Here is a 27,305-nt window from a genome sequence, read left to right on the forward strand (position 1 = left end):
TTACAGACCTTCGTCGGCCCCCGGAAATTTACTGGAGGAACACGGGGTAGACAGGAGTGTGGATTTGTAAGTCAAGGCCATTTTCAGATCACCATAGCAGATTCCATGAAGACTAGTCGGTTTTAGAGGTTAAGCTACATGTGTTTTGATTCCTTGCCATTTGTACCGAACCTCACTCAAGGCTTGTATATGCAGCGAGGTGCTTGTCTTCAAAACGGCCGAAGATGATAAATATCTTGGCCTCAACTCCCATCCATAAACCTCCGTATACTAAGGTATAACCAGCCTCATTGTCTTCTTCATCGGCATCTTTATTGCATCCTGAACAACTTTGAACCTCACGCAATGTCTTTGAAAAAAGTCACTCTCGTTGGTGTAAGTTCCTACAACAATGTCTCTCGTTGCCACGGCTGCTGACGATAGGTATGGGTGCAGGCTAGTGGTAATGTCGGCGCGGCCGTTCTGCCTGAATTGCTCAAATCTGACCTTGATTTGACCATTCTAAGCCGCGAGGGATCTTCCGCAATCTTCCCCCCGGGTGCTAAAGTTGTCAGAACCGACTACAGTGAGGATTCCCTGATCAAGATCCTTGTTGGCCAAGATGCAGTTGTCAGCATGCTCCCGATTGTGGCTCTTGGAGAGCAGCAGAAAATCGTTGAGGCTGCCATAAAGGCAGGCGTGAAGAGATTTATTCCCAGCGAATATGGATCCGACTCTGCGGTATGGGGTTCCTCTGTGCAGACGAGGCAGCACCAGATGCACGTCCCCTGACTAACATCAACTACAGTCTGATGAAGTTATTGCAGCCGTCCCATTTTTCCAGCCAAAAAAGGCTCACCTTGACTGGCTCGCAAGCAAGGAGGATGTTCTCAGTTGGACCGCCATCATTACTGGGCCTTTCTTTGATTGGGTAAGGCCTCCTAGCTGTATTCATTGTTTTCAGCGGCTTTTCAGGGTGTCTAACTGCTGACATTGTTGGACTGCTCTAGGGATTAAAACTCGGGATGACAGGCTTCAATCTTGCTACCAAGACTGCCACTCTGGTAGATGGCGGCGAGACTCGATTCACAACAAGTAACACGGCACAAATAGGGCGGGCTATCGTTGCCGTCCTCAAGCATTCCGACGAGACCAAGAATCAGCTTGTCTTTACCGAATCATTCACAACTACTCAACTCGAGGTTCTTGCCTCTCTTGAGAAAATGACTGGTGAGAAATGGAAAACAGTTGAAGTCAGCTCACAAGCGATCAGGGAAGACGGATTCTCCAAACTTGGAAAAGGGGAGATCATGGAAGGTGGCGCGGCCGTGATCATGGCGTTGGTGCTCGGGGAAGGCGGACTTGAAGACCATACGCACGTCAAGGGTGGTATTTGGAACGACCGCTTAGGTTTGAAGACCGAGAGCATCGATGAGACTGTCAAGTCTGTGCTTAGTCTGTGATGTTGATTTGAGAGGGGGGTACAATTGCACTGTAACCCCAGTCGCTCTCAAATCTACTGTTGAATAAAACAGTGCCCATTAATCTTGTAGCTGTCTACTTTATTTCCAGCAATCAATTCAATCCTCAAATTTGTGTCTTTTAATCGCGGTGCATCTAAGGTGTCTTGAAAAGAGACGGCGTTGCTAGGTCCGTACAGTTCTACCCAATGCAAAACGGGAACTGAAATCCATAACCTTATTACTCTACAAAGTTGATCATCAACGTCAGATGCAGAGTCCCCTTGTTATGCTTTACATTCGAACTTAAGCCTGCTTCCGAATTGCTCCAGAAGAGAACCCCCTAAGAAATTATGCTCGACTGAAGCAGGCTGCCAAATTGGAGGGATGCGACAATCGGTGCATCGATCAACCGATACCGGCTTGCATCAGATCTTCAACGATACCCCTTTTGTGACCTACGTTCATAACGCTTCAATAGCCATGAGTATCTCATCTTCTTGAAATTCAGACAAGATAACTCCAGTTACTACGGCGGGCTCGAGCCTCTTTTCATCCCACAGACGGCAAACCCACGTCACCGGGAACCTAGTACAAGTACCTTATACAATGAGACTAACCTCATCTAAAGATGTCTAGAGCAACATGAAATTCTAGTTTACGAGGGAAAAGGGCCCTCTAGTTTTGATACGTCAAACCATTTCAGGCCGGCCTAGCAGTTCAGACCAGTCTTCTCCTTTGATGTAATTCGCAATCGTGGTCAGCTCTCCCTTGAGGCCAAGCTGAATAATGATGACAGTTAGCTTCGTCTCGTTCGGGAATCTTAACCATAGTGCACCTACTTGCTCCGGGTATATAACCGACGGATCATTTCCCCAGTACCCAAACTCCATAGAGTATGCGTGCATCTCCCCAATTTCGAGGCCAAAGCCTCCCGGAGCAAGCTTATCCATATCATCCATGGTAATGGATTCAAATACTGCCGGGACTCCGGTCATCCTACTCCACAGGCTCACATAGTCTGGCCAAGTCAGAAACTCAGAGTAAGCCAGCAAATGCGTGCCTGGTGAAGCCTGAGCTAGTGCCTTGACGTATTTTCCCGTTTCATGAACGAGAACATGTGGAATTGGATATTTGAGTTCTCCTGGCATACGGAGAACCATCGTGCCGTCTCGCCGCTGAAGGCGAAAATTGCTTATCAGCTAAGGAACCCAAATCAAAGAGCACGCACGTATCCAAATGCACGCACCTTCACCCATGGAATGTTAACGGGACCAAACTTCCAATTGGTCATGAAAAGGCCTAATTGCAGCATAGACGTCTTTTTGTACAAATCAGGAAAATGGATCCGTACGTGATCAACCACAGCAGCCTTGGAATCGAAGTGGTAGACATTCTGGAATTTTCCACCAGACCATTTTCGAGTTGCTGAGAGTGTTGACCAGATGAACAGTTGAAGCGAGTCTAGCTTGGCAACGGCCTCTACCAAGTTTTTTCCTTGCTGAACCTCAAGTTCGTAGGCCCATTCAAGGATAGACTGTCCTGGTTTCAGTTGCGGATTCGAGGTCAGTGCCAACATAAAGGGAAATACGGTGTTTCCGAAGACAATATTGGCGCCTTGAAGAGCAGCTTTCAGAGACTCTGCATCGTCCAAGTCGCCTTCAACGATTTCGACGCCTTTGGCAGCCAGCGCCAAGCTAGCTGGCTTGGTTGCATCTCGAGTGATTCCACGAACCCTCCATCCAGCTTCTTTGAGGTATGTCTCTGCGACAGAGCGCCCCTTTGTACTCGTAGTATGGTCAGAATTCGCTCGTAGAAACAGAAGAACATCTCAAATTGCCCACCTGGTTGCCGGTCACGCCACAGACAACTATTAACTTTGTCATTCTTGAAATTTCGAGACTTCGATGGTGTTGATGCCTATTACCTGGAACGCTGGATCAGAATGTTTTAGTCTTGAATGAGATGGCGCAAAATCATCATCTTCAGCTTGAATAATAAGTCTTCCCGAGTCTCCTTTGCGACCCCTTCAAAAGGCTGGTAACCACTGAACTGGTTTCATGGCTTCGATCGGACGAACACTAGATCCCGCGACTCAACTAAACCGCTTCCTCGTTCCATCGGCGCTGGATTGAGCCGAGTTGGAGTGACGTTTTAATTCGGATTTGTCAGATAGTCGGGTACTAGAGATGCCCCGACAAAACGTCACCGAGAATTAAAGATTGGTAATCGCCACCGGAGTGCGGACGCTAGGGCCTTACTTCGCATTCCAGACTTCACCGTCGATCTCATACCTTAGCTAGATACGTGTGCGCGTCTTCTCTACGGTCGAACCAAAGACTTAGGTTTCGGCCAAAGCCGTTGCAAGTGGTCAAGTCGCAGATAGTCAGACTGATGTTTATCTCGTCTGGAATCTTGACTTGCGCGACAACCACATAACGACGTATCATACACGTATTGGTGCTTGTGATTGATTAAAGAAGACCACGTGCAACCCATCTGATTTTCTCTGTCCCTTGCCGCCTGCAAATTACCTTACAAAAATCGCGATTCAAACCGCATCACGCCCTCAACACTACAGACGCAATGATCAAATCAGATATGTCAGATAAAAGGCGAAAGGGTCACTAGTTCCTCAATCTTGTTCAAGATCTCTGTGAATTTCTCTCAAACGGAACGTTCAATATGACAAGGACGAAAGGAATTATTATTAAGTCATTGATCAGATTAACCTTTGGTCGGTCGCCTGGTGGGAGATAACGATGTATGTTCAATCTCTGTTCAAGGCTGTCAGTTCGAAGTAATTCATGTCCACGCCTCCTGCCCACCATTGATAGTATTAGCATCACACAGTCTCAATTGAAAAAGCTTTGAATGGTTCTGAGAGATATTTACCCCAGCCTCAGAGAAGTTAAACCTTGGCATGTCATTTCTTGGGGACTCAGGGAGAGGTTGAGATTGCACAAGTCTTTGCATCGGCTTTCAACAACCACTTAGCTTCTGAAATAAGTAGAAGCTTATGTGTTAATATGTCAGCAATAGGCCTAAATTATTTGGATTCAATTGTAATAAAGCAGCCACTGCCAGAACTGCTGATACTGAGTCTCCTCTTTGTACATACACGGTATGAAACACCGGAACCCATCATACTGTTTAAGACGAGGCACGTCAGCTTTAACGAAACAAACTACGAAAAGCTCAACTACTGAACCATTTTGAACATGCAGCGCGCGCGCCAAAAAGAGCCCTGTGTAGGCTACAGAAAACCATGGTTCAGTTACAAAAGTTGAAAATTTTCACTGGCAATGCGCTAAAGCCATTTCAACGAGATACTAGAGTATTTACCTTAAAGTCTCCCAGGCCCGCTAGTTGAATCGAATCATGGTCCGAAGGCCCTAGCCACTTTACGAACGATTTCCAAGAAATTATATCCCAGAGACAGGGGGTGTGTGGAGCAAAATGGCATGATGCGTTGCATTCACCAACCAACAGCACAAGTCTGCATCCGTGGTCTGCGGTCAAGCAAACAGTCAAGTGGATGTTCTCGGCATGGCCCCTGACTCCTCTCTTCCTTTCGTAGAATCTGAGATCAAAACTCGCCAACCCCGCACTTGACTGGCCCAGGTCTCAACCGACACAAGACCTCCAGAACACAACCTGATACTCGAGCATTATGGGAGAGAACTTTGAGGCAAGTCGCATTCGCGTAGGCATCTTAGGCGCCGGTATCGCCGGCTGCTGCCTAGCTGTCGGTCTTCTCCAGAATCCACTTTTGGACGTTCAGCTGTTTGAGAGATATTCAGACATCCGAGTCCGCGGGTCCGGTCTTGCACCACATGGAAACGCCATCAGGGCCATGGATTTGATCTCGCCCAAGATCAAGCGGGCGTACTTCAAGAAATCGCACTTCATGGCTGGTGACGAGAACACGGAAATGGCAACACAGTTCAAATTGACCAGTGGTGAACACGCTGGAGTTATCTTTGCTGAGTTGGGAAGGGCCAAGGGCAGGCGGACCGTTCACCGCGCGCACTTCATACAAGGACTCCTTGAAGAAGACGTGGTCCCGCATCAGCGCGTTCACTTCAGCAAGCGAGTCGCTAAAATGGAGGAAGACCCTTTGACACGTAAAATCACCGTTGCGTTCGAAGATGGCACTCAAGATGTGTTTGACATTGTTTTCGGTGCAGAAGGTGTCAACAGCCCGACGAGGAAGTTTGTTCTGGGGCCTGGTCATCCAAGCGCAGCTCCAGTCAATCACGACCAATGGCGCCAGTTCCACACCACCGTCCCCATGTCCGAAGCCAAAATGGTCGTCCCTATAGAGTCAGTCAACACGGTCATCACGTATTGTACACCTTATGGGTTCATCAACGCTATCCCGCTTGACCTTGGCCAGACGTTCAGCGTGGGCTGCTATCAAACGGACACCAAATGCCCGGAACGTGGGGTTCCATTAGACCCTCAACTCTGGAAGGGTTCACTTCCAGGGGTAGATGCCTTGATATCTGTAAGTTTCATGGTTTCAAGTTATCCCTCATGGCATCATGGTCATCTAAACAACCACATTCTAGCTTTTAGAGAAAGGGCACACAGAGGACTGGACTCTTCAAGACCATGACCACGCCCCCTCCTACTACAAAGGAAGGGTAGCCATGGTCGGTGATGCCGCCCACGGGACACTTCCTCACTCAGGCAACGGCGCTGCTCAAGCGATCGAGGATTGCTCAGTGCTCACCGGCATCTTCTTGCGCTTGACATCCCTAGACGAGGTTGAAGCCGCTTTCAAAGCCTATGACCAAGTGCGGATTCCTAGAAGTCAAAAGATTGTAGAGATCACACGAAGTTTCGGGAGACTTTACAGCCGCGATCCTCACGAAATTGTCTTGGATGAGATGAAGGCCGAGATGAGGGAAGGTGGGATGTATATCAACGGTGTGGACATGGAGGCTCAAGTAGAGAGTGCTGTCGATGCCTTTGAGAGATTCAAAGGGATTCAAATCGATGTTTGAGGAAGGACTCTGATCTAAGAGGCATAAGGTGTGTCAAGACTCCATGGGCATATGAAGCCCATATCCTCAACACTGAAAGCAAAATGAAGACTCGCTCGCAAATAGTAACTCACTATTCAATGGATAGTCTCTCTTAAGTTACTCATTAAGCCCAAGGTATCAAGGAGCAATGTGAGATTAAGTGCTGCCGTTGGAGGTCGGCGTATTCGATTCCCATGTATTGAGACTTGACCAGATGAAGGCCCGGCTCAATGGCAGGGTCGTACCAAAACCTTATTGAGGTTCGAGAAATCGATCCAAGTATGACGGATAGTGTGCTGAAGTGAAGGTACACGTTGACCCAAAGACTGAGTATTTACTGACTGGTACCGGAATGATAGTAGAAGCTATATATCCCTAAGCATTCTATGATCAGGATGTGAGTGTTCACATCGCATGCTCTCAAATTCGGCTGCTATTAATGTTCCGACAATGAGCACAGCGTGGGTTTTATTTGATCTGAATGGGACATCCTTTGAGTCTCCCCCAGTCCTCAATCCCTGTCAAGCTGACCTTCAGCTCCTCCAACACGGGCGCCATATCCACCTTGAAGGGCTTCTCCTCGGCATCGTTGTACCATGTGTAAGCCCTTCTCGTCTCGTCCACGACGACTTCCAACTCTTTACCAGATTGCATCTGAGACTTTAATGCCGCAGCCATCTCCTCAGAGAATTGGTCCACCGTCTGGTTCTCAAACCCGACCTTTCGGCCCCACGCACGGCCCAACTTCTCGGCAAGTTGAGACAGTCTCACCGTCTCCGGCCCACCGACGACTATGTTCCTTCCGTCGAGCTCCGCCGGATCCCGTGCCAAGGCTGCGACCATCAGGAGCGCCAGATTATCGAGAGAGATCCACGACACCTCGAGGTCGGGTTTGTGGCAGTAGACTATCCGCCCCTCGTCCCGAAGGCGCGGCAAAGCCCAGCCTTCCAGTAGGTTATCAAGGAAAACGCCGGGTTGAATCGAAACGAGTGCTACGCCACTGCCTTTGACCTCCTCCCGCAAAATCCGGCGTGTCTCCCGGCGATGCTCCTGAGCTTCAATGCCGACATTCTTCTCGGGCACAGGAAAGCTCGTGTTGAACACGATGATCTTCAGAGTCGACGACTGCGCAGCGGCCTCTGCGCCAATGGTCCTTGCGGCAGCATAGAGGAAATCAGCTGGCTGAAAGGAAGGCAAGTTCAACAAGACGGCTTCTGCGCCGGACAGAGCAGCACGGACGGCGGACCGGTCAGTGAGCTCTGCTATACGAGTCTCAACGGGCGGCGAGGTAGTGCGGGGTTGCCGGCTCACAGCGATCGGATAGTGATTTGCGGCCTTGAGGGCTGAGATTTGGGCGATGCCCTGTCCGCCTGTTGCGCCGAAGACGACCACGCGCATGGTGTGGATTTGTTCGCTTGTTGCTGAAGAATCGCTGAAGGATTCTAGGGTGCATGAGCCAAGTCCCCCATCGCCGACAGAACCAAGTTGCGTCGGTTAATTCACCGCGGTCCTAAATGTTACACCAGAAGTGCGGTATCCCCGATTTTAAATCCTACCTAGCATAACGCCATCTTTATGTTGAATTTCGTGCATAACAAACTTGTGAATGAGGAGGTTAGAGTGTTTATATTGTTAGATATATACCGACCCCTTGCTTGCTGTGACTGCGAGGGCATAAGTACTTCCTCAACTGGCTGGAGGTAGTTTAACCCGGACGGGCAGAATTTCTAGTTAACAGTAGTCCCATTTCGGTCAAGTGCGTGATTTACTGCGTGGGCTGCGTTACATTGGAGTCATCATGCTAGACCGAGTCTGGTTACTACAAGTTTTCATCTTATCAATCTCTCTACCAGTTACCGGCCACCAGTTCCATTGTCATCGTATGAGCTGATATTTGGGGCGGCGAAAGCTGAAGAAATATTCTGTTCTTTATGCTGTTGTGTATGATGAACTAGCCTACATTACGTCGTGTTGGCCCAACTCTATGCTCACATTGTTAGTCTACCCTACTTGGATTAGGTTATTTCCAATGATCAGCCAAAAGATACGGACTGTAATTGTTCTATTTCCTGCATTTTGAAAACTTGCAAAACGTTCAGTGCTGACTTATCTCGGCATATTCACAAGGACTTTTGTAGAGGTTACTGGTAACGAGAAACACTTGGTCTTGTCTAGACTGTCAGTGTTCAACCGGTGAGCTGTGGATCTAAAACTCTACGCTCATATTTTGATACTAAGCTTTCCAAGTACTCTATCAAGTGTACAGCATAATCCGCCCAAAATAAACCATCAAAATCCTTTTCAATTTTTGAAATTAGGAAGTGCTCTACAACACCCAGACACGTTACTCCACTCACTTGTGTTGGCCCTCGCCAATACAGTAGGGAATAGGATAAGTCTTGCTCGTGCAGAGCCGAATGACACCCTTGACCCAAGACAGCTGGCCATAACCCTGGCTCTCGTACGTGTCCGCCATGAAAGTCGTCTTTGTCGGGTCATCCGTGCACCCCGTCAATAAGTTACCCTGTACGCGACGAACAAAAGGCTGGCTGACAATGACGCCATACATGTTCGCCGGAATATCGAATTCGAGGGAGTTTTCCTGGGAAGTAGACCAGGACATGTCCAGATTCATGCCCAAAGACACGCTGATAATGTCTGAGCCTCCAATGGTGATCTCAGAACCGATAGCGAGCGAGTTACTGATTTCGACCCCGTTGGAGACACTGATGCCGGCGGAGCTACCTTCCAAGGAGGAAGCCACTGGGGAGATGGCAATGTCCCAGTTGAGGAACTCTTCATCTGACATGACTTGGACCTCGGTGCTCTGCTGGCAGCCGCGACGGGTGAGGTGAGGTGTGCTTGTGACATTGTATGATGTGATTTGTGCGGGTATTGGGGTAGCAGACGCGATAGCATTGTATTTCGTGGCCTTCATGATTTTGGATGTGCCGTCGTGGCCGAGGAGAATGACATCGTCGGCAGCTAGCGTGCGAGGGCGGGGAGGCGCGGCAATGACGGTAGCTGCCAGACCAAATACTGCGAAGAGGGCAGAAGAGATCATTGTGTTCAAAGGTAATGGCGGTCAAGCCTGGAGGAAAGTTGGATTGCGATTTTGGACTTTTGGTTTCCAGGACGTGAAACAGAGCAAGGGCCGCTGTGGATGCAAAGAGAGAGATAGAGAGAGAGAGAGACTGGATGAAGACTGAATATTCCCAGAACAAACTGATGATGAGAGCGACCTGTTACCATTTTATCCTTCGTCCTCATCCCTTCTATATAGTCTCACATCCTCTCGTCTACCTTCTGCGTATTGACCACAGTCCCATTTCCGGCAATAATTCAGAAAGCCTAGGGACCTTGCCAAAGCCCCCAGTGCCTCACTCAACCCAGCCTGCATCGACAATATCCAAAAGCAGTCTATTCCGAGAACCGAGAACCTCGAGACCCTTTGTCCCAGTAGTCTCCCCTGGTCGTCGCCGTCCACCTTTGAGGCTGAAGGATCTCAATGGGCCCTTTACCTCGACCAGTAATGGCTCACGGGTCATAGCCGGGTCTCCGCATGGCCGAAAAGAGACGTGGAGTGAATACCAATCCGGACAGCGGCCGAGTATTCCCCATGCCTAGCAATTTCACGTCCTTAAGGGCCAGTCACTGAATCGGGACTGCCGTGTTGGACTTTTGCTCCTTGGCATCAGTCGACGGTTTGTGGATCTGGAAACTTACTGGGCGGAAGAAGTATTCCTCTTCTTTGACCAATACTCTGATTGGCTGAGAAAGCTGGTCGATCTCGGGGCTCTCGTGCAGTGTTCTCCTGCTGATTCTTGGAGTGCGTTCCTTTTTCAGAGTTGCGCAGTGAGATACTTTAAGCATAAGTCTAAATTTGTATGCGTATCGGGAATACAGACCACCAAACTGTACAATGTGTGCCCCCAATGTGCCCCTAACGCGCCCCCAAGCCCCCGTATGTAGTATAGAACCAGAGAGCTGGTTGGACTCTGCTTCGGCGACGAGTCATGGACTCTCGTGCGGCTGTCGGACATGAGCCTTGATGGATGCCCCATCAGTGCGTTTTTCGGGTATCGATCCGGGCGCTGGTTTTTCTGCCCGGCATGCTGCACAAATGCTGGTGGCCCACGCAGTTAAAGTAGTGCACGAATTGCCCGAGTGGGATGTCTCTCGCAATGTCTTGCTGGCTGGCCGGGGTCATGGTAAAGTCATCCATTAGACAGCACTTTTGCGGTCTGTAGAGTCGCATTGCTCAGCCCCAATTCCCCCTTTCTGGGAATTATATAGCACATAACTACATAGCGTTGCAAGCAAGCCTCATCCAGGTTGAAAAGTTTGCGCCAAGACCCCTCTTGGCAGCTTGGCTTAGGTAAGGAGAAAGTCCAACATGTTCACTTTTCCAAAGGCCGTATGTGCCGAGCCATATGTATGTTGGGAATGATGCGAGAAAGCCTTGTTGCGAGCCGGGCTCATGGATCTGCGGAGGTTCCCGACTTCGACCAAGCGAGAAATGAAGTACGATTTGTCTCCATCTGCATCCTCAAATTGCAACGACCAAATAGCAAAGGCCCCTTGTCCTCTGTTTCCGTTGCAGAAACTACCTGAGTCTTGAGGCTAGCGTTGCACATGAACATTGGCCCCAGAGGCTCAGACATGTATCGTGTCTTTCTGAGCGTTGCGTTGAAGGGTCTTCACCTTGTCGATCCGCTTTCGTTGGCTGGCTTTCTGTGTACATGAGTCCAACTATGAGGCGAGACGGAGGAGCCAGCCGACTTGCCGAGGACAAATGGTAGTCCCGATCAAGTGCTGCGCCTTCTGGCCCAGGTTTGGGCAAACCACAGGGTCCAATAGCCGCATGACCCCTTGCCTGTTTAGGCTGCGCGATTATTTGACTTGAAGGGGGCCTGCGACTATGCACGCTCGACTGCAGAGCGACAATACTTAGCATAGTCCAACAGAATTCAGTATTAGTGGATGCGTAAATCATGCTACGCTCTTTAGACAGAGTAGGTCTTAGATCGACCTTGAATGCCTGTTTCGGGCAACCCGGATGACTGAATAGGGAGTGGATTCCTCTTTTCGAAAGACTCGTTGCAATACAGTCCATCTGCCTTAACGTCTGAACAGCTCAAAGAGATTCAACTATGCCTTTTCCGTCCCTTGCTGGGCACTGAAAGCAGGAATTCGTCACTGAGAAAAGTCGCCTGACATGCCGCTGTTCAGAAGGGACCAATAAGTGGTATCGACGCCTTGAAACGCCCAATCCCCAGCCTCTGCCGTGATGCCAGGGCATGGCCATCCGAGGTAATCGGCGCTGAAGCCCGCACACACGTCCTCGTGGGGGATGGTGTTGTCCTGTCCGAGAAGTGCTTCCAAGGATACTGCCGGAGGAGTATCTTGCTGGAGAGATTCCGATGCCACAGTTGTTGTGTTTGCTGGTGTGGGCAGCTGCGAGTGGCTAAGATCCAGCAAGTGCGACTCGGCTGTCTGATTTGCGGTGGTTTTGATATTGATGATTCCAAGATAAGGGATGCTCAACTGGAGGTTCTTCACCTCTGATTCCGGGCAATGACGTGGAGTTACCCCGTTGCAGCAGTCGACAATGGGAAGCAGCTGTTTGATGATCTCTGCACTCTCGCCGGATAGCTTGTCGTCATTCAACACAGCTAGTTCCTCCATTTTGGCCAAGACAGTTTCAGCCAAGGTCCTGTCTTCGCTCCTTTGTCTCGCCCAGTCCTCTTCACGAATGCCAGGAGGACGGCTGAGGTGGCCGAGAAGAAGCGTCATAGCGGCCATGAGTGATGAGTAGTCAATGTGTCGGCATGAGAATGCTGCGTTGTTGGCGGTGCGGAAGATGACGCATCGTCTCAGGACGGCCCTACTGGACTCGAGACACGTATTCTTGCTGTAGTCGAACCGGGTGTTTGTCTGGTTGCGAAGCATGTATGGGAGATGTAACAAGATGAGCAAACTATGGTGATGGATCTGGAGCATCAGGTGTGACATGATGCTCATTTGGCCGGTTGTGTCGGTGTAATCAGGCACGGGTGGGATCTCCCACCAGCTGCGTCCCATGGACTTTGCCGCGTGCTCGAGCTCACAATCTACAGATTGAGTGATGGCAAAGGCTTCTGTCGCTGCAGTGCGATTTCTCTCAATGATTCGGAGCGAGATGGCCGTGTATCTCTTTTCCAGTTTTTCCATCGGCGTGTCACGGACCAGAAAGGTTTCCGACATGAAGCTGTTATCCTGCGTGCCGGCAGAGAGACCGAGGAGTAGGGATAGGTATCGATCGCAGGAATTGATACGGGACCATAGCGCATGAGAGGAGGGCATCGTAGAAGGGTCGGTTGAGGGATCACACGACTTCAACGGCCGCGAGCCATCACGCTCGATGCCCATCAGTTGTGCCAGGCTAAGAGCCCTTCTCATGGCAAGCCACGCTTTGCGGAGGTTGCCAGAATTGACGAGGTAGAACCCTTCGAGAATGAGACACTCCAAGCCCTCTGCGGAACCCACCAACTCGTCGTTGGAGGTGACGGCGCTGGCGGCTGCTGTCCACTCTGCCATCTTTTCCTGGATGGAGCACTTCAGGCATGCCTCGAGTTGAGAAACGTCGAAGCACGGCGGCATCTGCTGCAGACAAATGGTCAACTGAAGCAAATGCTTTGCCAAGATAGCCGGGTGCTTGGTGACATCTGGCATGGCAGTGAGAGAAGACGTCGGCTGGGATTTGCCCTCGAGAATATCTTGGTACGAGTAAAAAATGATTAATACGAAGATTGGGCCTCTGCTTGATTGGACGATGGTCTGGGCATCCTGAAGAGATGGGAACACGGAGTGGATGTCGCGGCATATTTTGTCGTACTTGCTGCCAGCACGAGAACGCTCCGCCGTAGGCCGATTCAGTGCGGATTGGGATAGGGGGCGGCCGGGATTCGGGGCAGAGACGGCAGTGGTCCCACTCACGGACTGCCAAGACGAGTCATCCGGGGTGGCATTTGAATCGGAAACACGAAGAGAACCCTCGACCGACGGTGTTGGCGGGGTGGATTTGTTGACCGATGAAGGCTCCGGGCCCATTTTGTCGGCGAGCTTCACCATCAACTCTTCCAACCGACCAAGACGCTGAGCGAGGCCACGCTCAGGCGGGCCGGACGGCTCATCATCGGTGAACTCCTGGCTAACGCAGGCGGCACCACGAGCCTGGCAGCCATTGCAGGTTTGTTCTTCGTTGGAGGAGAACTCGCAGCGGATCTTTCTCTTCCTGCCTGGACGGGGTGTTAGTAAATCAAGAATAGCGATTGAATCGGGGAATTCGGCAGAGCTGGATCTCGCTCGGGAAACCGGAGCACTTCCACGGACGAACTTACACTGCCAGCAACTTCGTGTTCCCTTTCGGACTTTACGTTTCTTTGTCGGTCGTTCGTCCATCTTTTCGGATATTGTTGTTATAGGCTTCAACCAAACGACTTGAGAACGAATGCTGCCCTTACATACGGCCAAATATCACAACAGAGGAGATGACTCGAGATACCAAAGCTCTCTATGTCGAAATCAAAAGTGATAAAAAAGACGTGATTTTGTTTGGAAGGCCCAGATCAACTGCCATGGGCAGCTCTGGCTTGCTGTCTGTCTCACTGATGTTGTTCATGTCGTCGGTGCTTACGCATCTTTCGTCCGCTTCGTCCGCTCGGAGGCCGAAAGCGGACGAATGTCGGGCCTGGAACTGAGAGAGGTACGTATCTCTGTCGGATGAACGCTGCCCATGTCACGTGTCCATTGCATGTCCCGTGCCTCCATTGGAGAATAATTCCCACTCATCTAAGCGACAGGCGTTCACTGGCTGCATCGAGTGGATCTAAGAGTAACTAGGCCGAATTAGGCAAGCTTCTTATCGGTGTCAGTCTTGGCCTCGGTACGTACCTCCGCCGGCCAATCTGCCCCCCCCTTCTCTGCCTTTTGCTCTCAGCTTCTCCGTAGCTATTCCCCTCAACTCACGATCCTTCGCAAAGAACTCGGGCCATTGTACCTGGTTGATGACTAACTCCCAGCCTTGAGCACGGCATTTGGACCAACTTTATTCACCAACCTTAGCCAAGTCTAGTGAGCCTTAACCAATCAGGCTTGCTGCCGTTGACGTGCAGCGGGGGGTCCTGTTGTCCTTTGTTGCCCCTTGGTTAGCTCGTTGCCTTACTGAGCACGGGTCCAGGGGTTTATGATATCGAAGGCCGACAGATTGATCTTGGCAGCATAACGACGACTGATCGTGGGAGATGTGGACAGTACTGGCGTGTGGCGCTAAAGATCAGACCGGGCATCAGCCTTAGAGAAGCCCCTCGGCTGGTCCAACTCCCCTTGACATGGGCCCCAAATCTGATTTCAAGTTCATCACCGTCGATGCCACTGAAGGGACTTTCCAAACTGCGAGCAAATCCACCAGAAGTCATGCTATTCGAACTGCCATCCAGAGGGGCCGTTCGGATCTGGGATCCTCGACGGCCTCAATTTCACAAGACACCATCAAGCAGAAGGCCCAGTTGAAGGGACGATTCAGGTTGGCGGGAACAACGCTCAAGTCAACCAAACCCAAGGGTCCAAAGCATCTGCAAGAACAAGAAAAAGAACAAGAAGATGTGCAGTCAACTCGCCGTTCCCATGTATGCTATTTGTCCCCATCTCTCCACGAGACTCAGGCCATCATCACTCACACTTCCGTAGTCTCCATCCGACATTGCTGGGTTTCTGCACCAAGCATCGCTGCCACCATGGGTACAGAGACTGGGGAGCGATAGCGCTGACCCCTTCAATACGCTGCCTATTCCAAGTAGTCCTTGCGTAGACTCTCTGGTGAAATATTGTAAGAGTCGCAGCTTCTACCGCTCACGAGCCGGACGCCGTCACGCCATGCCGCTGCTGTGCGTCTGAGTTAACTCTCCAGTCACCACCAGATTCAATCTCAACTCCACCACGATCGACACTCAGAGACCATGGTTTCCCTATGCTATGCAGAGCGCTCTCATCATGCGCGTTACGCTGGCCTTGGCAGCAGAGTTTCTGACCGCCACCATGCCTCTTCTTGACTTCAAGCTCCAGCGGGAAGGGTACCAGCAAAAGGGGGAAGCGATGCGGATGATCAGAGATCGTCTAGCTTCTCAAGAATCTGCCCGTAGTGCAAGCAATGATCTCTCTGTTCTTGCCGGCGTGGCCATGCTGGGAAGCGTTGAAGTAAGTGATTTTCTAGCACTCACATACGGATACCACCACCTCACTCCGATGCTCCAGTTCTCACACACATATGTTGGTAGGCTTTTCAAGGTCACTTTTCGGCGGCAAACGTCCACTTGACAGGGCTCCACGCCATGATAGAAGCTCGAGGGGGACCGGAGACGATCAAACACGACTACATCCTCTGTCGCTGCATCAATTGGTGTGTGACTTGACCTCCTTCAATTGCCCTCCACAACGAACGGTAACTGACCAGAATTCCTCCCCCAGGATCGACATTCAAGTAGCCTCGGGTCTCGGAAGAGTGCCAAAGTTCCCCATGTTCCACACTCTCGCGCAGGTGTCTCTCCCGCCGTCGGTCGTGAATCGCGCAAGGACGCCTTCCCTGCGACACTTGGAGAAGCTCGGCGGCCACATCCCCGACGAGAGCGACGAGCCGCTGAGGATCTTTGTGGCGCTGAGGCAGGCGATTCTCTCGCAGGCAGGCGGTGCCGTGTCCGTGTCCGCAGACGACATCAGGATCGTCATGAACACGGCCGATAGCACAATTCTGCACTTTTTATACGTGGAGCGCCGGACAGCAACGCCAGTGCAGAAACGATTCCTAGTTCTCGTCTCTGCGGCCCACGTGTTTCTTTATACCGTTTTGCGAGAGATCCCGACGACGGGACACATGGTTCGGGTCCTCGTCAGGAGGATGCGCGACGCCCTCGATGACGCGGATTCCATTGCACTCATGTGGGTGTCTCACGATGCCGCCTTGTTGTGGGTTCTCTTTGTGGGCATCGTCGGGTCCGGAACAACCGAGGACCGTGAGTGGTTCTCGTCTAGACTAAACAGCTTGCTGGAACGAGCCAGGGGTATTTTGCCGCCGGAACGATGCAGGCGCGAGAACCTGCAGCAGCTCCTTTCCGGGTTCCTCTGGCGGGATAAGCATTGCTTACCAGTCTTGGATGAAGTGTGGGCAACGTGGGAGCGCGGCCAAGGCGGTACTGGTGCTGGCGGTGTTGGTGTTGGTGTCATGTAGAAATGAGGAAAATGCACGGATGCAGCAAACCACTTGGAGTTCCCACAACGTCAAATAACGGACACGGGATTGGCCCAGTTGCTGCTCGCGGGTTCCCCGTGTGTGGCCGGAGCGTTCACCGCGTGAGGGATGCATGGATCGGGGACTCCAGCTTGCGATATCGTCCGCTTCTCGGAGTGGTCAGCGGCTGGGATGGTCCGAGTTGCAGCAATCTCGGCCGTTGATGCGTTCGTCCGGCTGAAACCGAAAGGGACCATGGACTGGGAACATCATGATAACATGGCAGCATGGCAAAAAGAAGAATGGCACGACTCAGGTTTGGAGGAATGTCATCTCCAGGAACGACCAGACCGGTTCAGAACAGAGTGCGACGATAATTTCGAGGATGACCGCCACACCAACAGCGCGCGCCCTTTAACAAATTACAAACGCAAACAGGCCCCATCCCCGCAGTTCTACCCCGGATTCAATGACACAATCGGAATTGCCAACAGCTTCGTTCAGTCCATGTCCTTCACCCTCCCCTGCTCGTGCTGGCTGCCCCCCCGGTAACGAGAAGCGAGCAAAAGCCCGTCGCAAACCGCTTCCAGTTGCTCCTTCGTACGAAGATCTCGCACGCCAAAGCTGTGTAGCTCGGTTCTCGCGGCACGACGGCCGAGTCGTTTGACGCAAGTTTGAACCTTCGGATCCGCCAAACGCGGTAGATCAGCTAGTTTATCACCCTCAACTACACTAGACGCCAATACAACCTGCTGATGCACATTTGTTATCCATGGCCTTGTTTGCCTTGTTTAGCCTTGTTCATCGACGTGTTGCGTTTTTCTCGTCACTCTTTTTTTTTCCGCCTAATGTCCATGAAACCAGTTTCGCTTTGCCACGAATGTGTCCTGTTAATGTCGGGCGAGAACTCGGCGTAAATGCAACCTCCTTTCTCATCACCCACCAAAACCACACCAGCCTCCGAAACTGTTATCTCTGCGGTTGGTAATGGTTGTATGTCAAATTATTGAGCAGAAAGCCTCTCTGGCCAGTCAGAGTTCGCCTAAAGAACTGGCACAAGAAGAAGACACACGAAAAAAAAAAACAGGGTCCGTATGGGTTCCGTTCACGCACGAGAGAAGTCTGTCCGGCATGGATGCTCGCTCCAAAAACCCGCGTCGCGTGAGATCTCGCCTTGCTCGCCTCGCTCAACAGGCGGCCCTGGACGGGGTGGCACGGGTGGGAAGACGGGCATATGCAGGGGGGATCAGCCCTTTGTGCGCTTTGTGTGGCCATATCTGCAGGGAAGTGCGTAGGAGGCGTCGACAAGCCTTTTGGGGCCTTCCAGTCGATCTTCTAGAAGCCTTCCCAATACGTGACAGGTGTGAGTGGGCAAAGGTGGGATCGGCATGGATCCACGACTCAAGGATGTCGGGAATCTACGGGACCGCGGCGGCGCTATTACGTCTAACTTTGCGGCCCTCTGCGGGTAAGCGGCCTTGCAACCCACGACTGGTTTAGCGCATCGAGGTAAGACACTCAAGACAATCCCAAGGCTTGCAGAAATCGCCTACGCCAGCGCGGGAAGGCATCTCGAAGGGGAGGAGGGGGACGGGTAGAAGGGTGGAAGGGTGGGAGACGTCTCTGCGCCTATGGGAGTCTTTTCCCACGGACGGGCTCAGGCCCCCCCCTTGTTCGGCAATCGTCACTCTTGGCTTTGGCTCTTGTTCGTTTTCGTCTGAAAAATTTTGAGCCTCATGCTCTTGGCCCAACGTCCAATGTTCAAGGTCACCTATGACGCTCTTTTCCTCGCTAGAGTTTCAGCAACTCTAGATAAGGCAAAGTTTTCTCTTTCGTCCGTTTCCCTCTCTGAAAGGAGCTCAGACTATCTCTCTTCAAATCCCAGTCACGTCAGGCCTCTTCCCAGCGCGCCACTGGTCGTATTTCGGGGTCGCCCGTGGGAACAGCAACATGGACTGACTCAAGGTGGGCGAGATGAGGCCACTCTGCGGCTCTGCTTCTGGGTCCTTTAGGTAAAGAATAGGTCACAATATCCACCCTATTACGATGCAAAAACTCTACCAATTGCCTCAGTCCCGCATTTACACGACCGCGAACAGAGCAACCCCGTCAGCAACCTCCAACTTGCTGGCATGCGTTCCTAGTTTTCTTGACAACGAGAAATACAATTGTTCACTGGGAAACTCGGGGAAGCAGCACGCGGCCTCACGCAAAGACCAATGTGTCAATTCTGGAATCTCAGGGACGCTGGTCGATTTCGCGGGGAAAGTCTGCAACGGTTTATTCCCCCGCAATTTCACAAACGCACGGAATCCGGTCCCAAAGCAAGGGGGGCCGGGTTGATGATTCTCTTGTCCAAAGTACGAGTCGTCGAATAGCAGAGCTTTCCGTGGGATTTGAGTATCCGTATGTCAGCCATCTAGGTAATCTGGCTGACGAACTCTTGCCGCCCACTCGCCCACTCTCTCGTCCCTCGTCCGTGGTAAGGCCATCTACCCATCCCCATCCCCATCCCATTCCATTTCCCAGGTGCCGGTGTCACCGCCCACGATCGCGGGGGGGCCAAAAGATAAGGACCCTGGTCCAATCATCGTAGGTTCCGGGTCTCAGTCGAGGTGAACTGCTTTCAACTCGACGAGGTCGAGCCCTCGGCCTGACTCCGGGGTCGGTGCTGATGCTCCGCCCTTTGCCACCATATATCCCGCCTCCGTCTTCCCATCTTCTCGTTGTTGTTTCTCTCTTTCAGTCCAACCGGCTCTTGACTCTTCATCTCTCTCTCTTCTCTCTTTCTTCAACCGAAGTTAGACCTGTTCAACCCGGTCCGTCCTGTTGTGCGTCCGTGTGTGCTTGTCCCATACAACGCCCTCAACTCCAACGACAACCATCTCGCCTTTGACATCATCCCGTCAAAGCTTCCTCCCCTCCTCCTCCTCTTCCTCCGCCCGGGCCCCACGCCACACACAAAACTTGGACTAGAGACCAAAAAACCACACTCTCTCCAACCTTCACACACATACACGAAGCCCATCATGGATCACGACCAGATTAGACAACAGCAGGCTCATGCCGCCGAGAACAAGGACACCAAGTCCTCTGACGGCGCCGCCGTCGCCCCTCAATTCTCCCGCGATGCCGTCTTCCCCGGCGAAGTAGTCGGCGAGGTCACCGACCTCAACCGCCAGGACCTCGAAAAGCAGAAGGCTGCCCAGGGTAGCGCCCACTTCCACCGCCTCGGCTGGAAGCGTCTCACCGTCGTCCTCATCGTCGAGGCCATCGCCCTCGGCAGTCTGTCTCTCCCCGCCGCCTTCGCCTCCCTCGGTATGGTCGCCGGTGTTATCCTTTGCATTGGTCTCGGTCTTGTGGCTATCTACACCAGTGACGTCGTCGGTGCGGTCAAGATCAAGTTCCCTCACGTATCGCACTACGCCGACGCAGGTCAGCTCATGTTTGGCCGCTGGGGTTACGAAATCATCGGTGCCATGTTCGCGCTTCAGTTGACGTTCCTGGTTAGCTCTCACACCCTCACCGGCGCCATCGCTTTTGGCAACATCACCAACGACGGCGCGTGCTCCATTGTCTTTGCCGTCGTCTCCGCCATTATCCTGCTGATTCTTGCCATCCCCCCTTCCTTTGCCGAAGTCGCCATCCTGGGATACATTGATTTCGTCTCCATCATTCTCGCCATCGGCATCACCATCATCGCGACCGGTATCAACAGGGGTGAGATCACCACCGCTCCCTGGTCCGCCTGGCCCAAGGAGGGCATCACCTTCGCCGAGGCCTTCATCGCCATCACCAACATTGTCTTCGCCTATAGCTTTGCCATTTGCCAGTTCTCCTTCATGGATGAGATGCACACCCCGACCGACTACAAGAAGTCTATCTGGGCCCTTGGTCTGATTGAGATCTTCATCTACACCTTCACTGGCGCCCTCATCTACGCCTTTGTCGGCCAGGATGTCAAGTCCCCTGCCCTGCTGTCCGCCGGTAACACCATTTCCAAGATTGCGTTCGGCGTCGCCCTGCCCGTCATCTTCATCTCGGGATCCATCAACACCACCGTCGTCGGCCGCTACATCCACGGTCGTGTTTACAAGGACTCCATCATCCGCTTCATCAACACCAAGATGGGCTGGATCACTTGGCTCGGTCTCATCACCGTCATCACCATCATCGCCTTCATCATCGCCGAAGCTATCCCCTTCTTCTCCGAGCTTCTGTCCATCAGCTCCTCGCTCTTCATCTCCGGCTTTACTTTCTACTTCCCTGCCCTGATGTGGTTCATGCTCATGCGCGAGGGTTCCGTCTTTGCCAAGGAGAACCTCATGAAGACTGCGCTCAACGGCCTTGCCTTCATCATCGGCATTGTTGTCCTGGTTTGCGGTACCTACGCCAGTATTGTTGAGATTGTGAGTTTCCCTGTATATGCCCACTCAAGTGTAACCATGCTAATTGTCTCGAATAGGACCTCAAGTTCAAGACTGGAAAGATCAGCAGCCCCTTCACCTGCGCTTCCCTCGCTTAAATACCAATCTCGTCGAATTTGTAGTTTTGATAGTGCAGATAATAATACCCCTTGAGTTATCTTGTAACATGTAGCAAAGCGTCTCAGCTCGTGCCATACTTTTGAGAGACGCAACCATAGTAGCCCATTGAGGGTGCGATCCGATTTGTGCATGTTCAACACGTATGCCCTGGTGAAGAAGCCGATGCATGAGGGGCGAAAGCCTTCGCTGAACTGTTTACTGCTTGTGGTATGTTGTTGCTGAACCACACGTCGCTGTAAGAGATTACTTGCCGGCTGACAGACCATTTTGCTGACGGGGTTAATGTCAGCAATGTCTTCACAGAGTTAATAGGATCTTATTCAATAACAAACAAATTGCAATTACCAACTCCGTGATCGATAAAACACGCCCAAGATACCAGAACTCCAGGCGAAGTCAAATTATCCTATATGCCAATACATGTATCCTAGGCCCCCTCACCCCCTTCCCAGCTTCGTCTACCATTAGGAATTTCAACATGTCGGTGATTTCGAATATTGCCAATGATTTATAGTGTCCGTTTATGGCGTAGGAGCGTCTTCGTACCTTAATGGGGCGAGGTGGATCGGAATTGGCCAGTGGAGCCGCGGAAGCTTTTCTCATCATGCTTTCTTCGAAATTCGTATCTAACCTTACCCAGTGGGTGACACAGTGGTTTAGCGCCCAGCAACCTATGTCTCTTTTGATCAAGGTATTCCTATTAGTACTACCCTTCCTAAGGTACTCTTGCTACTACTCTCATAGTTTATGTTGTTCTTATTGTCTATGTTTTTCTTCCTATTCTTCTTATCGTTCTTACTCTTATCCTTCTTTCTTGTCTGTTATGTATTCCCTCGGGAATGTTCTTTGGACACATTATAATAAGAGTATTCTTTTGCAATAATCTTGGGCTGAAGGTGACAGGCATTCTTTTTTGAGTCCTGAGTAACTGCCACCTGCCCCCGTGAGTGGGTCTGACCATACACATCTAGAAGGTCCTAGTGATGCCACCTTTGTGCCTTCCCTCCCTCCCATGCCTCACCTTGGTACCGCACAAGGTAATCCGAAGCCCTTACCTACCTTGGCGCCTTCGATCTTCACTTTCGCCTACCTCAAGGTTTTTCATTCATCTTTGCCGTCCTTCATCCATCTTTTTTCTCAGCTTTTCGTAGTTCAAGTGAGTTTCATCGCGAACGCGTCGACTTTGTCTCTCAAAGTCAACGGGTAAGTCTACTTCCATTCAGCCTAAACCGGCATCAGACTGATCAAGGGTATCAAAAGTCAGACTCTGAGACAAAATCGACATGGCTTCTTCCTCTCCCGAGGAGACAGCTGCCAGACCGCTCAGAGAAGATGGAGGCATTCTTTTTGAACATGAGAGTATTTACTCTCCAGGCCGGCGGCTCCTTCTCCGGTCACACAAACCGCTTCCTCCCTATGGCTCTCACCTCTACCCGCTTCCGGATGGCTGGACTTCTCGCGACATGATGATATCCGATGAAGAGAAGGCGTTTTCGCTCAGACGGCTGGTTTTCCACCCGAATAATGCGCCCAAGACCATTGACAAGAACAACCAAGATGACCATGCTGCTTCCATGGAGGTCGAGATCATTCGGATGATTGGCGGTAGCCCGGGTGAAGGATACCGTCCTGGCCCCCAAAAGCTTCTTTGCAAAGTTGTCGCTTCGCCATCGCCCGCCGCGCCAAATGAGCGAGAGCATGAGATCCCCTTTGAGGGACAGCTACTCTTCCTGAAGGTGTTCGATCCCTTGTTCTGGCACACGATCATTGGTATTCCCAAGCGCCTCACCAAAGTTACAGTCCAGGCCGACTCAGCATTCAGTGACGAATTCGGCGCCTATAACCGCCTCTTTGAAAAGGAGCTCACTGGCTTCCCCCATGTCGCTCCTCAATTCTATGGAGGATGGACCACAGCAGTCAAGTCTATCTGTTCATCGTTCACCGACTGCACCCGAGATGTTGCGGTGCTCGCAACCGAGTTTATCGATGGCACTTCCTTCCACCATCTCTTTTCGCTCGATGGCCCCATTTCCGAGGTGGTTGAGCTACACAATAGCGCCGGGTCTCGGGGGTCTTTCGCCGCCGACCAAGATGGCAGAATGAAGATCATCGAACAGCTCTTAGGCGGCACAGTCTCACAAGAATACACCGGGGTGGATCACTGTGAAGTTTATCCAGAGAATGTGATCATCATCATGAGAAACAAGGGTGAATCACTGGATGAACCTCGAGCCGTGCTCGTTGGGTACGGGCGCGCATTGGTCGACGACCTGCGGACAAGGCCAGCTAAGATGTGGGAGTACTACCCGCTGGAGCCCCACCCAATTCTTCGATGCGGCTGGCCTAGATGGAAATTCTTTGCAGGATGGATTCCTGCAGCTTGGGCAAGCCCCCCCGGAAAGGAAGACCATGTGCCGTTGTTCAACCAATGGGTGGTTCTGACATTCGGTCGTCTGGATGTCAACGAGAAGTATGCGGCTTTCCCAACCGTCCCGCAAAGTTCTCTGCTCGAGGGACGAGAAAATTGAATGGTGGCGGTCGTTTGATAAAGGTACACATTGCCTTGATGGACACAGAGAATCTTGGGGGCATTGCAAATTGGTGTTGGGAGTCCAGGACGGAGATGCCGCCATGAGAGATGGATGGGTTCTGCTTGGAGGTTTGGCACCTTTAATCAACTCTCTTATACAAGATTGATACGTGTAACTAGCAATAATCATCCAAAGTCTCTGTAAACTCTAGTAAAGCACGGCTGTAGCACGAGGTATGCGTGGACTACCGGTCAACATCAAGGTCGGAAATGGAGTGATAAACTCGACTACCTTACTGACTGGGCTTTTGAATTATCAGGAGGAGTTGCTAGAATACACGTGATGTACAAGACCTAACAAAAAGATCAGTACGCTCACAAAGAGCATTGGGGAAGCAGGCTGTAGTCCATTGTCAAACTTCATACCTTTGAACATATTTTGCTTTAATCTCCATTGGCCAGATCAATCACAAACTCTGTTGTAGTCACGTGGTAGACGGCAAGCTCGTGAGGTGATTGATCCCGTCAGGGGAAGTCGCTACCGGACGAGATTTTGCAGTCGTGTACCTCCCTAAGGCAGCCAGACTCAGAGCACAGCCATCAGCCCTAAACGAATATATACGTATTGCTGAAGGGGTGGACCTCACAACATCACTTCTTTGTGGTTGTCCTGCGGATCTCGCCATCACCCGCCTGTCGATCATTTCCTCCATGTCCATCAGCCGCACTGGAAACCTACACACCAGAAGTCTCTCGTCAGTTACATGTTCAACCCCGCAATGTTTTTTTACTGCAACTAACTTCATCGCGTAGCTAGCCATAGCATCCTCCAAGACACGATGTCGGACGCAATGGAGGAAGATCAGCAGCAGAAGCCACCGATTGTCATCGCAATCCGTAACGACGCACCGTTGCCCAACATCCCAGTCCCGCCTCGCAGCCATCCGAAAGACTTGTCTGCAAAGTCTTGCCATCAGGTTGAGCTACCCAAGGCTCTCAGACACCGGGATGCCGAATATTACACAAAAGTCGCAGATGACTTTCTGGACAACGCCAACTTTGAGACATTGGCTGGTGTACAGGATGGCGGAGCAGATCCCACGATTCTGTTTGCCAGCAACGAAAGGGATGTTGCAAGAATCATTAACTACTCAATCAACCGAGTGGTCGCATTGGTGCTTCTTGGGGGCCACCCAGATGGAACACTCACAATCGACAGCACCACACAGGCTTCCAGTACGGCGGACATTCCTTATCCCGAGCCGTATGAGCCCAAGTCTATCACAGGCATCCCCAACTGGACAGCCGCGTGTGTCTACACCCCTCCCGAGCCCGGCAAAGCAAAGATCACTTCGAACCTCGTCTTGAAATACAAGGAACCGGGCTTGGTCTTCACCAAGGAGTTTCAGAGAGAAATGCAAATGACTCACGATCGACTGGGTGCCGCCTTCAAGGATATCAATGAACGTGGCCATCAGATTTCGAACTTGATCGCGACGAATTCGGGTAACGAACAAGCCGTCGCAAGCGCCTACACCGCGGCTCAGGTTCTTCGACAGTCACCTGTTCGTTACAAGAAGCAGTCTACGCTGGGCAAGGAGTTGGCCAGCCCATACTCCCCGCATGTCACGACCACACTGCATGAAGCGACGACCTACGCTCTCACGACCCCAGCTCGCTCCGTCGGTATCATGGATCATCAATCCTTGGTCATGTTTGAGTTTGAGGGTCTCACGAAAGACTTCATGTCAAAGGACGAGATCACGCGGCTTCGAGAAGGACCGGGCCAGATTGTTAGCGTAGTGGTCATCGACAACCCAGCTCAAATCCGGCGCGTCATGCTCGGTGCCTGGCTACGCAGCGTTCACGGTCTCCATGACTAATGTTTGCACGTTTCTGGCCAGCAAATGTGGATTTTGCTGGAACCGAAGGGGGCGTTTGGAAATGGGTTCTCATGGACGCGAATGGGGGCGATTGGGGGCGATTGATGTGGGCCTGAGGAACTTGCCGCGCAGAAAGGCTCACGTCTCTTATGGCATCAGCATTACTTCAGTTCTGTATCTGTAGAAAGGAAGCCTGAGAGTGGGATAAGGTATGCAGTAATAGCAACTTCTCAATTCAGTTATGTGTCTTGATTGTGCCAAACACAAGCCGCCGCTTGGCACCCATCAGGTTACCTCTAGCTACCTCATTGACAAGTCATCTCCTACAACCAAAATAGGTCATACCTACCTACCCGGGATATGCCCACCCAAAAATATCGGCCGAAGGAAGTGACTATACGTATTGCGATTAACCCGTATACAATAGTGGTGCCAGCATGGCTCTATAATGTAGTGGTCCTATTGTATTATGACCAGAAAGTCCCTTCCTTTTGATGTTTTGAGTAGCTAGGTAGACATCGTGTTCAAATCTCAGATGTTAGCCTTTTTATTATGTTTAGGTGTATTTATTATAGGTCCATATTAATAAAAAAAACTCGAGGAAGGAACCAAAAGTGCAGAGGTCCAATGTAATACACACATTATGAACTCGGGCGCCGAGTTTCGGTTAGTTGACTATGGGCACTACAGCCACTAACAGAACACCCTGAACGGCGGATGTATTTACCCCGTGCCCAGATGGATAGTGGAGATCTAGACGGGGTGACAGTGGGTGGTGCCTTCCGTTTTCTGAGTCTACTGGACGATTTGATGGGTTTTCATTGGTCTGATTAAACAGCCCCAGTTAAACGGATTTCTCGCTTAAGGCACCTTGATACGCTTAGGTAATCCGCTTTCGAGGCACTCCCGTCATGTTCCTGTGGAGGTCGCCGTGGTTCTCCAATCAAACTCCTCATTCCATTCTTCAAGTCAACCTTGGGTGCCTTACCTTAAGGTAGGTAACTTACCTTGACTCAAGTTCGGAAGGGGGCTTTCATGCATCCCCTCTAAGACGTTCAATCGGATATGTCAGACAGTGTGACAAAAGGAGACAGGCGACGTCGATTCGCCAAGGTTAACATCCTTTGTACGTCCTTGGCAACATGTTTGGTAGCTAATGACCTCGACAGGCATGTGACTTGTGTCGCATGAAGAAGGTCAAGTGTGACGGCAGTAGACCCAAATGTAGTAGATGCCTGGAGCTGTCTCTCATGTGCAACTATGCCGACGTTGTTAAACCATTCAGGCGGCGGACGAGGTCCAGTAGGGCGCAGGCAACAGCTGGAACCTCAGTGTCCGGATCGCCTGATGATGGCTCGACTCGAGCCGAAGTATGCGTCCCAAATCATGACAATTTACAGGCAGCACCCGTTTCTCAAGAACCCCCGTCCGAGCTGCACAGCAGCGGCAACACTCCTCCTTCATGCGGAACGCGACCCTCTCCTACTGTAGGTTAGTTTGAATCAGAGATCAGTGGGTGTAAGTCAAACCCCCCACTTCCTGGCACCCCCCTGTTTCTGGCACCCACAAAAACGATGGGATCACAACCCAACCTCCTCATTACTATTAA

General features: G+C 51.4%; 10 protein-coding genes across 10 annotated transcripts; 6 read left to right on the forward strand and 4 right to left on the reverse strand.

Moving 5' to 3' along the window:
* Nucleotides 1-345: 345 nt before the first annotated feature.
* On the forward strand, nt 346-1,442 carry HER10_EVM0009290 (isoflavone reductase; the record flags this gene model as incomplete). The annotated part of the gene is made up of 4 exons (XM_035478781.1): nt 346-375; nt 436-720; nt 788-910; nt 990-1,442. 4 exons carry the CDS (start codon nt 346-348, stop codon nt 1,440-1,442), a joined length of 891 nt encoding a protein of 296 aa, XP_035331714.1.
* A 1,213-nt stretch (nt 1,443-2,655) lies between these two features.
* Nucleotides 2,656-3,325, reverse strand: HER10_EVM0000960 (uncharacterized protein; the record flags this gene model as incomplete). Its single annotated transcript, XM_035470724.1, has 2 exons — nt 2,656-3,219; nt 3,284-3,325. The coding sequence occupies 2 exons, from the start codon at nt 3,323-3,325 to the stop codon at nt 2,656-2,658; spliced, it is 606 nt and encodes a 201-aa protein (XP_035331182.1).
* Nucleotides 3,326-5,112: 1,787 nt separating this feature from the next.
* HER10_EVM0006703 (uncharacterized protein) lies at nt 5,113-6,451 on the forward strand (the record flags this gene model as incomplete). The annotated part of the gene is made up of 2 exons (XM_035476282.1): nt 5,113-5,949; nt 6,014-6,451. The coding sequence occupies 2 exons, from the start codon at nt 5,113-5,115 to the stop codon at nt 6,449-6,451; spliced, it is 1,275 nt and encodes a 424-aa protein (XP_035331551.1).
* A 489-nt stretch (nt 6,452-6,940) lies between these two features.
* Nucleotides 6,941-7,870, reverse strand: HER10_EVM0000776 (uncharacterized protein; the record flags this gene model as incomplete). The annotated part of the gene is made up of 2 exons (XM_035470544.1): nt 6,941-7,562; nt 7,599-7,870. 2 exons carry the CDS (start codon nt 7,868-7,870, stop codon nt 6,941-6,943), a joined length of 894 nt encoding a protein of 297 aa, XP_035331171.1.
* Nucleotides 7,871-8,825: 955 nt separating this feature from the next.
* On the reverse strand, nt 8,826-9,536 carry HER10_EVM0008246 (uncharacterized protein; the record flags this gene model as incomplete). The annotated part of the gene is made up of 1 exon (XM_035477776.1): nt 8,826-9,536. One exon carries the CDS (start codon nt 9,534-9,536, stop codon nt 8,826-8,828), a length of 711 nt encoding a protein of 236 aa, XP_035331653.1.
* A 2,132-nt stretch (nt 9,537-11,668) lies between these two features.
* HER10_EVM0002113 (uncharacterized protein) lies at nt 11,669-14,069 on the reverse strand (the record flags this gene model as incomplete). Its single annotated transcript, XM_035471839.1, has 2 exons — nt 13,855-14,069; nt 11,669-13,752 (listed from the first exon to the last, which is right to left on the reverse strand). The coding sequence occupies exons 1-2, from the start codon at nt 13,913-13,915 to the stop codon at nt 11,669-11,671; spliced, it is 2,145 nt and encodes a 714-aa protein (XP_035331256.1). The 5' UTR covers nt 13,916-14,069.
* A 775-nt stretch (nt 14,070-14,844) lies between these two features.
* HER10_EVM0011801 (uncharacterized protein) lies at nt 14,845-17,479 on the forward strand (the record flags this gene model as incomplete). The annotated part of the gene is made up of 5 exons (XM_035481220.1): nt 14,845-15,141; nt 15,203-15,341; nt 15,423-15,709; nt 15,790-15,911; nt 15,980-17,479. The coding sequence occupies 5 exons, from the start codon at nt 14,845-14,847 to the stop codon at nt 16,734-16,736; spliced, it is 1,602 nt and encodes a 533-aa protein (XP_035331881.1). The 3' UTR covers nt 16,737-17,479.
* Nucleotides 17,480-18,848: 1,369 nt separating this feature from the next.
* Nucleotides 18,849-21,311, forward strand: HER10_EVM0011775 (transmembrane amino acid transporter). Its single transcript, XM_035481196.1, has 2 exons — nt 18,849-21,145; nt 21,202-21,311. The coding sequence occupies exons 1-2, from the start codon at nt 19,766-19,768 to the stop codon at nt 21,259-21,261; spliced, it is 1,440 nt and encodes a 479-aa protein (XP_035331878.1). The 5' UTR covers nt 18,849-19,765; the 3' UTR covers nt 21,262-21,311.
* A 1,255-nt stretch (nt 21,312-22,566) lies between these two features.
* HER10_EVM0011550 (uncharacterized protein) lies at nt 22,567-23,811 on the forward strand (the record flags this gene model as incomplete). The annotated part of the gene is made up of 1 exon (XM_035480978.1): nt 22,567-23,811. One exon carries the CDS (start codon nt 22,567-22,569, stop codon nt 23,809-23,811), a length of 1,245 nt encoding a protein of 414 aa, XP_035331857.1.
* Nucleotides 23,812-24,652: 841 nt separating this feature from the next.
* Nucleotides 24,653-25,696, forward strand: HER10_EVM0012246 (uncharacterized protein; the record flags this gene model as incomplete). Its single annotated transcript, XM_035481644.1, has 1 exon — nt 24,653-25,696. One exon carries the CDS (start codon nt 24,653-24,655, stop codon nt 25,694-25,696), a length of 1,044 nt encoding a protein of 347 aa, XP_035331911.1.
* Between the last annotated feature and the right edge of the window lie 1,609 nt (nt 25,697-27,305).

This window comes from Colletotrichum scovillei (genome assembly GCF_011075155.1).
Source record: "Colletotrichum scovillei strain TJNH1 chromosome Unknown Contig00007, whole genome shotgun sequence".
Lineage (NCBI taxonomy): Eukaryota > Fungi > Ascomycota > Sordariomycetes > Glomerellales > Glomerellaceae > Colletotrichum > Colletotrichum scovillei.